Consider the following 13,763-nt stretch of genomic DNA (forward strand, 5'->3'; position numbering starts at 1 on the left):
AGGAGCATTGTTCCTGAACAGCTTTTTGTTCCTTTAAGTCAGGCAACCWAAAACAAATCAACATAGCATCTTAAACTTATCTTTAGACTTCATTGAGCTTTACAGAAGTCTAGAGAGGACATATAWATACAAAAATGATTCCCTCATTATGTCGAGATTACGATAAAAGTTATTTTGTCAAGATCACTAGATAAACTTTATAAATAGGAGTGGGAGTGGACATATTGATGATAGATTGACAGCAGTGCCATAGTGCACCAGAGGCAGTAAGACTCTACAAAGATCTAAGACCTTTGATTAGAGCACATATGTTGTAAGTAGCCATGTGCTAGTGTACAGGCCGGGGCCTTCCTATCAAAGCTCCAGCAATTAAAGGCAAACAATGGCAAACTGAGGAATGGATGAATGACGGAGCTGTCCTTCTGCCCCACGACATTTTGCCCACCATTTGTGGCTGAAATGAAATATAAACTGTAGCCTACATGAAATGCTGGAGTATTTAGAAATCTCAAAATGTGATTCACTTCACCTGTTTTACTAGTTTTATTTTATTTTTCTACTTTTTAATTGTTGTTTGTGACTGTGTTTTTGCTGCTCTTGACAGGCCAACCTTCCTGTTAAAACTATTAAAAAGATTAAATTAAACTATTATTGGTAGTCTGGTAAACTTTCATTGGTAGTCTACAACCAGAAACCTCAATAAAATGCAAATGAATTACTTAAAAATCATACAATGTGATTTTCTGGATTTTTGTTTTAGATTCCGTCTCTCACAGRTGAAGTGTACCTATGATAAAAAATTACAGACCTCTACATGCTTTGTAAGTAGGAAAACCTGCAAAATCGGCAGTGTATCAAATACTTGTTCTCCCCACTGTACATAAAACAATTTCTGCCTGGGTTAATCCACAATCAGAATATCATCAATACATCCACTCCTATTTATAGAGTTTATCTTGTGCTCTCTACAAAAAAACCTTTGTTATGTTGTGATCATGAGAAAATTATATTGTGATCTCGACAAAACAACTTTTGTTAAGTTGTGACCACAAAAAATATATTTTGTGATATCGATAAAACAATATAATTATTTTTTTAAATTCACATGTCCTCTCTGGTCTTCCGTACAGGTCAGCGGAAATCTCTGGAAAAGTCCTTAATCTCATTAAAGGCAGGGTTGATCTCTGTGCCACTCACCTCTCCAAGCCCAGGCAAGGTTTCAGAGTGGCCAACTGGTGCAAATACTCTCTTAAAACAACAGCATCCTCCCAAATACCTCCATAGACACAGGAACATGTTTATGTGACAAAAAGTTATAGATGGGCCAATATTAATTATCTTACTAAATAATGTAATTGTTTTTGTTTCATGTATTTTGTAACCTTTTTAGTCATATGCTAATCTTAATTTTGATTCCTTATGCATTATCACCGTGGTTTATTAAAAAAAAAWTMTTTTTTATTCAAATAGCGTTATGTGACAAAATTCCATTCATTGTTTCTATGTGTCATAGTGATTTAGTATATGTGGATTGACCATGGTATGATCATGTAATGAACACTTGCAACAATTAGTCCAAGCCAATTGACACAATTCGGGTTAAATCCTTAATGAGCTGTTAAACAGGTCTGAGATCACTCCTCTTGAATTGATCTGATCACTAATTGTTTATTTTCTTTATTGGACATATTATGTCCGCTAGCCATCATACATTTTGTAGCTACAGGTTGTAAACATGTTACTTTATGTTAATTATGCCTCATTACATAGGTGTGTTATAGATGTGTATAATTGGACGTTTTACAAGTTCAGTATGACCACATTCAGTGTATTAATGTAATACATCCAGTGTATTAATGTAATACATCCAGTGTATTTATGTAATACATCCAGTGTATTATTTGAAAACATTATTTGTTACATGACTATTTGTTAATTGAGGTACATTTTCATTTCATTGTTTTTAACCTCTCTCCAAGTTAGGCATATTTATTAGCACTGTGTGAATTTTGATTCTAAGTGTTAATTGCATTTAATTGCATTAGTTTTCCCCCATGTTTAACTCCCCTCATTAGTGATGGGTCATTGCTTGATTTTCTACTTGCAATACTAATTGCCTCAAGAAGTAAAAGCTCCATGCTGATGACTGTCATTTGCTTTTCTGTTTTTCTATTGCAAACAAACAAACTGATTTGAAATACATATTGCTAATTACATTACCTGCCACTTTTCATGTTGCATAAATACATTTGAAATAAGTTGTAGCTGGATATTTACTTTGACTTCTGATTTAAGTTTAATATTAAAACATTTTTTAAAATCTATAATACGTTAAATTAATATTTACTTAATATTATTTAAATTATAAGCTTTTCAAAATGTTAAAAAAAATGTGTCAACATAAGTTCAGGTCTTCACGCTGTTCTCCATTCTCATGCACCATGTAGAACTTGTCCCTACCAGAGTTTTTATGTAGTCTTTCTCTGGAATAATGAGGGGATTAGTGAAAACTTTCAGTCAGACCTTTGTCTTTAAAACAATAGATTTCTGAAAGAAAGTCTTGTCATGGCTTCATTAGCCCCAGCCTCCTCCTGTGGGGTGAATGTAAGCTACATTTAGTGCAATTACTTGACTAGAAAACAACTGTCAATCATTCTTAAAGGGGAAGGATTCCAATTAATAACCTCTTTAATCCGCTCATTTTATTTCCATTCACCAGCACCAGCACTAGGCTACTCTCTCTCTCTCTGCACTTTGAAAAGATAAACAAAACCACATTAGTTGTCAAGCTTGTTTTGTGCACACACGTTTTGTTGTGTTTTTCAGCGTATTATTGTTTTTGAAGAAAGGCTAGAGAGGATGCAAGGTAAAATAGACGGGGATTGAGATTTGCGCGGCTTTGGTGTGCAGCAGCCGGACAAGGGGCGTGAACTACCTCAGTAGTTGAAGTGAAGTGTTGGAGGAAACAGGTGGAATATTGACAGTTCAACTTCATGCGCTCAGCACGTCATTTCTTCAAAGGTAGGTTCAAACCGCTATTACTATTTTTTGTGACATTTACGCAACTATAAAAGAAAGGTTAACGTTTTATTAGTCTAACATAATGTGTCTATATGACATTTAAATCTGAGGAGATGGACACTGAAAGTGAGAATGTTGTTAGTATTGGAAACCATTGTTGTTTTCCACAAAGTATAGAATTACAGTATCAGTTAAATATAAAATACAAAGACTCTGCATTTTAAGGACTATGCATGGTACGTTGTATATTTTAATACAATAATGATATGCCTAGTGCTTAAACATGTGCTCTTGAATATCATTCAACTAAATTATATTGAAAATAATAGAATACAATGCAACAGAGTACAATACAATACAACTATGCAAATGTATAATATGTAGGGGATAATTAAAATTTGTTAATTTCACATTTGGTCCTTTTAAGTTTATGCATATTTATTCAGTAAAGAGTTTCTTACCTCTACTGTATAAAGCTATGTATTACAATTTCATGGTTAATATTTTATAAATTCATGTTAACCAAGATTTTTCTCCAAAGCAACGTTTTTTTTCTGTCAAATGTAACTTTTACCCTAAACTTCAAGCTGTGGGCCTGTCTATGTCATTATAAACGTGTTAAATATAGCTATGTAAATAAGTTATTTCAGAAAGCAATTTATCAACTTGTCTTTGATTAACAACAATATCAACAAGGCAGGTCCTACAGGCCCTAGTTTTGTCGCACCTGGACTACTGCCCAGTCATGTGGTCAGGTGCCACAAAGAGGGACTTGGGGAAATTACAACTGGCCCAGAACAGGGCAMCACGGCTGGCCCTTAAATGTACACATAGAGCTAACATTAATAATATGCATGTCAATCTCTCATGGCTCAAAGTAGAGTAAAGATTGACCTCATCACTACTTGTTTTTGTAAGAAGTATTGACATGTTGAATGCACCAAGATGTCTGTTTAAACTWCTATCACACAGCTCGGACACCCATGCATACCCCAKAAGACATGCCACCAGAGGTCTCTTCACAGTCCCCAAGTCCAGAACAGACTTTGGGAGGCACACAGTACTACATAGAGCCATAACTATATGGAACTCTATTCCACATCAAGTAACTCACGCAAGCAGTAAAATCAGATAAAACAAAAKTGATAAAAATACACCTTATGGAACAGKAAACACACACATACAAACTCACATACCATACACACTCTACACACACGCACACCTGTATTGTGTATTGTAGTAGAGTAGTGGCTTGAGGGCACACTTAATGGATTGTGAAATCTGTTTTAAAATGTATTTTATTGTTTAACATTTTTATTATAATGTATTATGCATTAATTTTTGCTGGCCCCAGGAAGTAGCTGCTGCCTTGGCGATCCATAATAAATACAAATACAGATTGATTTTATGTTAATGCTGTATAATATACTAAAGTCTATCACATAAATCACGTCTATCAATTTCATTGTACTCAATGTGCTTGGTAATGAGTTTATGCAATAGAATAAAGAGGCTGTCTTTTATCATCCGCTTTCGATTAATTYAATAATTATATCATGGCTCATTAAAAGATAAACCTCAGTGACAGATCCATGTTCTGATAGACAACACATATACCATAAAACCCTTTAACTARTGCTGTATAGCACTTTGTGACATCGGCTGACGTAAAAAGGGCTTCAGAAATAKATTTGACTGATTGATTTAGCCCCCCAAAATGTTTGCTGATATTTTGCTGATATTGAATAGATTATGTTAATACAATTATTGATTGTATGTTATYGTAGTGGTAGGTAGTACTAGTAGTATATGAGAGTGTTTGAGAATTTTGATGTGGCACTACTAAATGGCAAAGACTCAAGACTGGCTTCTGATCATGTGATGACTGTGACTTTGTTTTGCAGGTCTCTTTAAAACTCATCCTTGGACCTGTTCCTTCACAAAGCCGAGCCAAGTCTACTTTTCCCTGCTAAAGGATAGAGAGAGCGTCCAAACGTTCAAATGCATTTATCACTGGATACCATGAGCATGGTGGACGACAGCTGCCTCTCGCCCAGTAACTTCCATGAGATGGTGAAAGGAGGGGGGGCGGCGATGGGGGGCCGCGTCCACAGCATTGATGTCATCCTGGGCTTCAGCAAAGACCAGGACCCCCTGCTCAGCCCATCTGGGGGCCCAGGGCCCCACAAAGTGGGCGTGGATGGCCTGGGGGACCCTGGGAAGCAGGACCCAGCACACCCCTACGGGCACCTCTCAGAGCAGCAGTCCTACCATGGTGAGTCTCTTAGGTGTGAGATAAACACTCCACTGGGCATACTGTAAATCACTGTTCTGATTCTGGGGCATTRATGGCCAGCCCACTCTCTACATGTACAGTATATGTTTGAGGCCAAAACACATTAAGACACATCGACTAGCACTTCGCTGGTGTTCATAAGTTATCAATCAAGCCCTCACTTCAAACTTTGCTGCATTTGATAGGAACATGCTGCATGTAGGAAGCAGCTAGAGCAGGATGAGGTCAAGGAGACAGACGATTGACTGTATTAAATGTATTGTATTGATTACCAAGGGGGACATTTTATTGTCACAGMCATACAATAAGACACATTACAGACTTAAAGTGCGGCATTAAAACACACACAATCACATGCAATCTAGATGGCAGGGGAAGACACCAAACAAATACATGATAATGTGTATTTTTCATATAATTCTCATTTTCATACCAACATTTAATTAAGTGGACCACAAAGTGTGTCTGAGGATCCTGTCTATGATGCCTGAACTTGCACACTTCCCTTTGTCTTTTAGTGATGTAATGATTAGCGGCTTTACTTAAGTCATTAAGACTTGATTATTTCCATTGCATCAATGCGTTGAGGCGACGATGACCTCAATGGCTGCATTGGTTGTAGCTTTGCAGAGAGTCCGGGTCGTTTCTCAACAGCTCACAGAATGAAATAGAACATTATATTGTATCTCTATGGGGGGCAGTAGATGACATGTGTCTGTACCTTGTAAATACTGTGAAATCATGCTGAGATTGAGAGATAAATCACAAAACAAGACGGTGAGGGGGTTTCATCCCAAATCCCATCCCCTTGTGGAATTCCCCTAATCTTCTCTTGGACACAGATGAGATTTTACAGTGGTGCAGTTTCATTTCATTAACATTTCATCTCTGCATAAAATGTGATGTTTTTTAATCTATGGTAGTTTTTACATTCTGGGTACTATCTATGGGGTCATAAAAACAAAAGGTTTAGTGAAACACGTAGCACAAACCAGCATTTGATGACTCGTGAAATTACCAGGTAATTGGAAGTGTCTTATGACAGTGTTGGTTATTATAAAATATGATCATAAGCACTGTTCAACCAGTGCAACAGCAATGGCTAAATTATTGTTTGTTTCCACTTAATATTCAGCATTAATTTACATGTCCTTAACACATAACTGACTTGTTAGTCATCCCTGTTCCGTCTGAATGGGCATTTTGTACTACATCGCATCACTTTGTCCCCTCCACATTGAGGTTTTCTGCTGGACTGTAAACATGACGAAGTCTTTAGACGGGCGGTTCCGACAGGCCGACAGGCAGGGAGCTGGTCACTGAACCCAGCCTGACCCCTCCATTGTGCCACTATGGGCATTGTCGTAGGCTGTTAATGAGAGATAGATCAATGGACCCCAAAATCCTCCTAGCTGCCCCTGTCTGGGAATTGAAGGTTTTGCTTGGCTTTCTGTCCTGATTCTATCAAGCACTGGTTTGATATGAAGATCCATTTAGCAAGGTTTGGGTTTGTTAGTTCCTACTCGTCATGGGTTTGAACTGGGTTGGGCTAGCCARATTTAGTTTGGTGATTGTGCAAGAAAGTTTCTTTCATCAAGTTTTTGCTAAGCACTGTAAAGTAATGGTATTCATAGTTGGGGTCGCGACGTGGTCGCCAAAATTTWAATAATAAAAAAAAWATATATAATTTAACAAAGAGTACAGATTATTGTATGGGACGATATACAAACGTTGTTCAGAAAAATAATTAGAAGAAAAAACATGAAAAAATATGAAAATGTAATGAATTGAAGGTTATTTGTTGATGTAAAAATCGAAATGTACAGATTTTTAAGATTGTGTTTGGTTGGGGTGAGGTCTCGAGAAATTATTGGGAAAAAAATTAAATTCTGAAATTCGAAAAAGTTTGAATACCACTGCTGTAAAGTGAAACACCCAAAGAGTCCCTATCCCTCCATGTGCTATACAGTTATGTGGTCAATAGGAACTGGTCATGAATATCACCCACAATACCAACCCAAACTGACAATCTATTACTTTTATGTGAGGGACAAATTACAGAATTGACACGAGAGTAATGTTACCATTATGAAGTAATATTTAAAATGTGTCAGTAAAGGCTGTCCCAATAAAGTGTCCCAATTGATAATGTGTTTACCAACAATTAATTATACCGTACAGGACTAGTGCACAGATCACTGCTATGATGGCAGATGCGTAGACAACTGATCTGATGGTCATCTTTGTGCCCAATATAATTTGATTACCCTTTGGATAATTCTAATTCAACAGCCACGTTGACAGCGTTTTATGGCTTTACCTTGTAATGTTTACAGTATTTTACTGATTATGGAACTGATACAAATGAAGGTCCTACGTAGATTAGAGGTAAGAATACATGGAAGCTATCAGAGGAATTAACAGGCTGCATCTGTTTCCCTCTGAGGATTAGTGGAAACCTGCAGTGAAAGCCTTAGCAAATCAGCGCCGTGTATGCTGCTCATGTATGCTGCTCATGTATGCTGCTCATGTATGCTGCTCATGTATGCTGCTCATGTATGCTGCTCATGTATGCTTCGTTATAAGGCAGAAGGACAAGCTACATGTCTTTAGTTTGCATGCGTAGAGTAAGACACAACTTCAGCTTTATTTGGCCTACAGTAGCCTATTGTTGCAGGTGTCAAATGTGTGCGTCCCGGGACGTTTTCAGAACAAACAAGTTATTAAGGGGTAGCGGAGCTCATTTGAATATTCCATGTTTTCAGCTTTGTCAACCCCTAACTCTTCAACAGCTAGACCTTTCTTCACTGTCTTTTCCCTCTTTTCCCATTTCAATGATTATTCATTCACATTGGCCTTTTAATTGTGAAGAATRCCTGTCTAGCTAAGACAGACATGTTGATTAGACATAACATATGGCACATAACATAGGAGAGCCTAAAACCAACATTTGTCTAACCAGCTAATGATACTTAACTACGTAAAGCTTTAGAAAGAACGACTTACCTTTGCAAAGAAAGCCAAAGAAGCTTGTTTGGTTAAATCAAAAGGAGTCAAAGTCACTTTGTTGATGGATTAATCTAATGTGAATCTCTTCTCTCTCTCGCTATGGGCTCTACAGATTCAGGACTGTACTCGGACAAGTGTGATGGGGAAATTAGTGATCTGAGGAAGAGTGTGGATAGCAATGGAGGGAAAAGTCCGGAGCCCTGCGAGGAAGAGCAGCCCAAGAAGAAGCACCGACGCAACCGCACCACCTTCACCACGTACCAGCTGCACGAGCTGGAGCGTGCCTTCGAGAAGTCTCACTACCCCGACGTGTACAGCCGTGAGGAGCTGGCRATGAAGGTTAACCTGCCTGAAGTCAGAGTTCAGGTAGGTTTGTCCACCACCACTTTTACTGGTACTGTGCTGTGCTCTGGTCAACTCCTCTGACTTTCTTGCCAATCATTGTGACTAGGAGTGGACTCAAATTCTAACATCTCTGATCAGGTGCGACCTTGATCCAATGTGAATTCAGCCCCCAGGTAAATTGATTGAAGCTGAATATCAATCATCAATCAAATATATGTATAAAGCCCTTTTTACATCAGSAGGTGAATTAAATGGTTAAAGGGCTTATGTTTTCTAATGAAAAACCTCAGTGGGTCAGAAATACCTTCTCCAAATCTTTAGATGATAATGGTGAGTGACGATAGGACATCTTTACTGTTGGGCATTTTTCTAGATCCTCAGGAGCTTCAAGGTCACTCACAGCAGGCGTTACACTATAAATACAGACAAGTAACAAAGCAAGCTGTGTCCTGCCCACACGAGCTCAGGTCTCTGGTTGTCTGAGGGCAGACATAAGAAGGCTATCTTAGCAGGGCATAGTGCAGAAAAAAGMGCAAGGTCTTATAGCAGAATCTAAGGGCAAAGTCTTAAAGCACGGCAAAATGACACAGTAGCTATGGATGAAMGTCGAAATGATTAAGATTGGTCAGTACAGTTAAAATACTCTGTACTGTAAATACAACTATAGCTGTTGTTCACGAAGCCCCCAGGGCAATTGATTGGAGTGCATTACAATTGGCAAATTGCTTATTTTTCCAATCCAACAAAATGTAGAAATCCAAAATACTAACCATTCAAGAATACCATCGCTCAATTTGTTGATGATTATTTATTTAGATGGTTTACTTGAATAGAGACGGATGCAGTTAAAACATTGATATTATGGACTTTACCTGCTGAGGGATGACGTTTTACTGTAGGGCTTGAACATGCTCCACATCAGCAGATTATGCCCAGAGGTGCTCTGAGACTCCAGTAGGTACCAAACTTTAAATTAAGACAAGTGTCACTGTCCAAACCTTGCTGACAATGGCTCAGGTCCCAGGTTCTCTAGGGACATCCCAAAAAGTGTGCAAGCCAGCAGTGCAAAGGGGGCTAAGTCTTAGAGCAGGTCAAAACACGGACAACACTGAAGGTCTCGGAACAATTCAATTCAATGATTCTTCATTTATGAGGATACTAAGAAACCAAAATAGGTAGCTTGATAAAGCACTATTCTAAACCCATTTGGTACCAATTGGAATGATCTGTGCTGTAAATACTCTGGACTATAAATCCAAACCCTCTGCCTTCCTCTAGGTGTGGTTCCAGAACCGCAGAGCCAAATGGAGGCGCCAGGAGAAGATGGATGCCAGCACCATGAAGCTGCATGACTCGCCCATGCTCTCCTTCAACCGGCCACCCATGCACAGCAACATGGGGCCCATGAGCAACTCCCTCCCCCTGGACCCCTGGCTGACCTCCCCTCTGTCCAACACCACCCCAGTCCACAGCATCCCGGGTTTCATGGGCCCAGGACAGGGCCTGCAGGGTGGCTACCCCAGCCACAGCTTCCTCAACAGCCCTCCACCCATGGGCCAGGGGATGCAGTCCATGGCACCACCCCCATACCAGTGTTCCGGTCCCTTCACCGACAAATACCCAATGGAGGATGTGGACCAGAGGAGCTCCAGCATCGCCGCARTGAGGATGAAAGCCAAGGAACACATCCAGTCCATGGACAAAACCTGGCAGCCCATGTGATGGTCTGAGGAGGGCTATTGAAACTGATGATTGGGGTTTTGGGCCATGATAATGGCTTTTTTCACACAACAGGATTGCAGTGATGGCACCAACAAATGCTCAGTTACGACTGATGATATTTCTAAGATTTCCAACACCAGTGACATTTCTACCCTTTGTCAGCACTAGAATGGTTCTTGGTCTCTTTTTTGATTTCCGTACTAGTGATGTGAAGGATTGGAAGTTGATGCATATTTTGTGTGCCACTATTCAGAAAGGTTTTTAATCTGGATCCTATGACACAGAATGTCAAGAAAGGCCTCGCAAAGGTAACTWCACAAACATCAATTTTCCAAAAGGACTGCAAAGACTGCTCCAATTAACAAGGTTATGATAGAATACTTTTTTTAATGAACTTTTATGAAGCAACTGGAACAAGGATTCCACAGGACACTAATTGCCCTTGATGGCAACTTTTAGATTTTTATCCTTATTTAATAGTTTGGATTTCATAAAAAAGGCAACAAATACTTCCTTCTCAGTAATTCTGTAAAAATGCAAACACTGTACACTCTAGRCAGGTTTTAGGCCAGGCCTAACTGTGGCGTTAGCTAAAGAGCTATAACCATTCTTGTTTGTAACAAAGCACAATGCAATGTCTCTATAGCTCAGACCACAACTTGTCCAGCCACTGAGCCACTTGACACAGAAAATCCCAAAGAGTATTGGGTATTTTAAGTTTGTAATGCAGATCACTCAGCCTGTCCATGTGTTCATTTTGTTACTCAATAGTCTTTTATTTTTTGCAAGAGTAGTTTTAATGTTTTTGTTATTTGCTGTTAACCATGAATCTAATAATAAGTATACACCAACTCATGTCCCCTCCAAATCCTTTCATAAAAGACATTCTGCAGAGTGCTCACACACGGTCACATTTAACTCTGCAAATTAAGGTTTGTGTATTTTCCTAATTAATCCAATTGTCTAATTTATCATGAATTTTACAGGTCAATTAACCAGTAATTCTCTCAGTATTTGTGAATGGCCATGCCATGTCTCCCATAATAGTAGTTGAAGGTTGCGGCAGTATGAATCACTATGTCTATGACCCTGAAACACAGAATCATTCATCCAGTTATGATGGTCAGGTTATTTCAACACCTGGCGAAAAAGGATACCAGAGCCACCTCGGATGAAGGGGAAACACTACATTTCTGTCTGTCTTAACTGCAGTTATAGTGGAGAGCCTCTGTCCACACAGTGGGTTGTGGGGTCATGGTTGAGATATCCTGGCTCAGGCTAGAGGGAAAGTTCAGCTGGGGATGCATAAAACAATCTGTCATGCTATTTAATTTGAGAAGACATGAACACCTTTTAACACCCAATTAACATCTATGAAAGTGATTTACTCCTAGTCTTCATTGACTTGATGAAGATTGATGGTTGCCCTGAGGCTAACTTCAGACTGCAAACACACATGTCAATATACACACTATAGACTGCACACACACTGATATCAACACCTTCTTTCACGATAGTGCTGGTAGGCCAAACAATGTAAGGCTCTTCTTTCTTGAGAATTGTTCTTGAGGAGTGCTACATATTAAAAGCCAATCTCTGAATTTGATGGCACCCTCAGTGTGTGACATCTTGATTCTCTGAGGAAGCAATATCTGTTTTAGTAATTTTTTGGAGAGCTGCTCAACATGTTTGGGTCAGTGATCTATGGCGTAAGCCTGCTACAGTGAGAAGGGAAGCCAGGAGACCTCCCTCTCACACGGAAGGGGTGGGAATAGGACAGGGGGACAGAGCGAAAGAGGCCACTGAAGTAACCTTTTTTTTTGCCTCAGTGGCTGTTGGAGAAGAAAACGTGTTGGCAGCTTGGCCTTCCGTCACTGTGTGTACGTGCAGAGCAGCAGAAGGAGAACGGTCTGATGTGTCACCCTACATAGTTTCCTCTTTGTTCGGCACAATTGATCCAAGCCATCTTCTTTGTCTAAAGTCCGAGGGGGAAAACGGTCACAGACTGCACTAAATAGGCCTCTGTAGCGAGACCCCGGGAATGAGAAAGGAGCATGAATTGTCTATTCTGGCATATGTCGAAGAGATACTACATGGGGTGTACGGGTCCATTGTGGCATGGATGTTTTGATAATGACTATATGCATATTTCATATGGTTTATGTATGGTAAAAAAGACAATCTTCAACCACGTTGTTAAATGATAACGTGTCATATCAAGGGCTACATAGGATTAAACATTTCTGATGTAAAATAATTTAGCATTTTGATTTCGACAATACTTTTACCAGGTAAATATTATTGCAATGTGCGAGGGGTAACATTTAATTACTATTATTTCAGTGATAGTGTGTAGACTATCCCAATATGGAGGAAAGAAATTCCATTACACAAAAGTGGAAATGTTGTAGCATTTGTTTTGAAAGGAAACTCAAAATGTCTCTGCTGCTGGACATWTGATTAGTTCAGAGTAACAGAGTAGAAGTGTTTAAAAAAGTTGCCACAGAATTGTCAGTTCATTCAACTTACTGTTTGACTGGAGTTTACAAAGTATTAGTACTGTGTTACTGCAGATATAAATCTGTTTCTTTGTCATAGACAGTAAAAGCCCCATTGGTCAATACACAAAGTAATATTCAGTTGTTTTACTGATGTGTTATGGGATTCTATGCTCACCTCTCACGCTCAACATTGCTGATTTGCTAATTATGCCATATTAAATGGGCTGTTCTTTTTTTCTAATTTACTTGCAGTTGTCTAGTTTTTATGTTATCAGTGCATACTCTTTAGCTGTTAACTCTAGTCAGGTATTTTCAGGACCTCACACCCAACATAGAAACAGGGTTAGTTTGAACATTAAACAATATGTTTAGAAATGTTTGTTCCTCATGTGATACTGGGACCAAGATTAAGCCAAAGTTTAGATATAAAAAATATTTAAAAATGCACTAGAAACTTGGGAAGTTTATTTTAGGTTTATATCTGAAAATATACAGGACACTTTTTATATCCCCATATAGACATCCTATTTGTTACATGTTCTAGTTCTGTTACTGTTTACTTTTATTTTGTCTGAAATGTTGATGTCCATGTTCTAGAAAACTTTAATATCTACTTAAAAAATAAACAAATATAGTTTGATAGAATTGTTGTCTTCTGTCTCCTTTATCCTATCTACTCTATAAATCCACTGACTGTGAATATCTATCTACTGTAAATCTCTGAATATAAATGGATGGCTATAAGACGGTATCTGAAGTATAGTATTAGGCCTACTGAAGTATATTATTAGGCCTACTGTAGTATGTGAGGGATAGAGATAGGATCTGACACAGTGAAGAAGTAGCCTCTCTTCGTCCCAGCCCCTCCT

General features: G+C 38.8%; 1 protein-coding gene across 1 annotated transcript; it reads left to right on the forward strand.

Annotated features, from left to right (window-relative positions):
- Positions 1-4,920: 4,920 nt before the first annotated feature.
- On the forward strand, positions 4,921-13,539 carry LOC111975831 (retinal homeobox protein Rx1). The gene is made up of 3 exons (XM_024004447.2): positions 4,921-5,296; positions 8,439-8,692; positions 9,950-13,539. Exons 1-3 carry the CDS (start codon positions 5,023-5,025, stop codon positions 10,391-10,393), a joined length of 972 nt encoding a protein of 323 aa, XP_023860215.1. The 5' UTR covers positions 4,921-5,022; the 3' UTR covers positions 10,394-13,539.
- Positions 13,540-13,763: the final 224 nt, after the last annotated feature.

The sequence above is a fragment of the Salvelinus sp. IW2-2015 genome, linkage group LG16 (assembly GCF_002910315.2).
Source record: "Salvelinus sp. IW2-2015 linkage group LG16, ASM291031v2, whole genome shotgun sequence".
Classification (NCBI taxonomy): Eukaryota; Metazoa; Chordata; class Actinopteri; order Salmoniformes; family Salmonidae; genus Salvelinus; species Salvelinus sp. IW2-2015.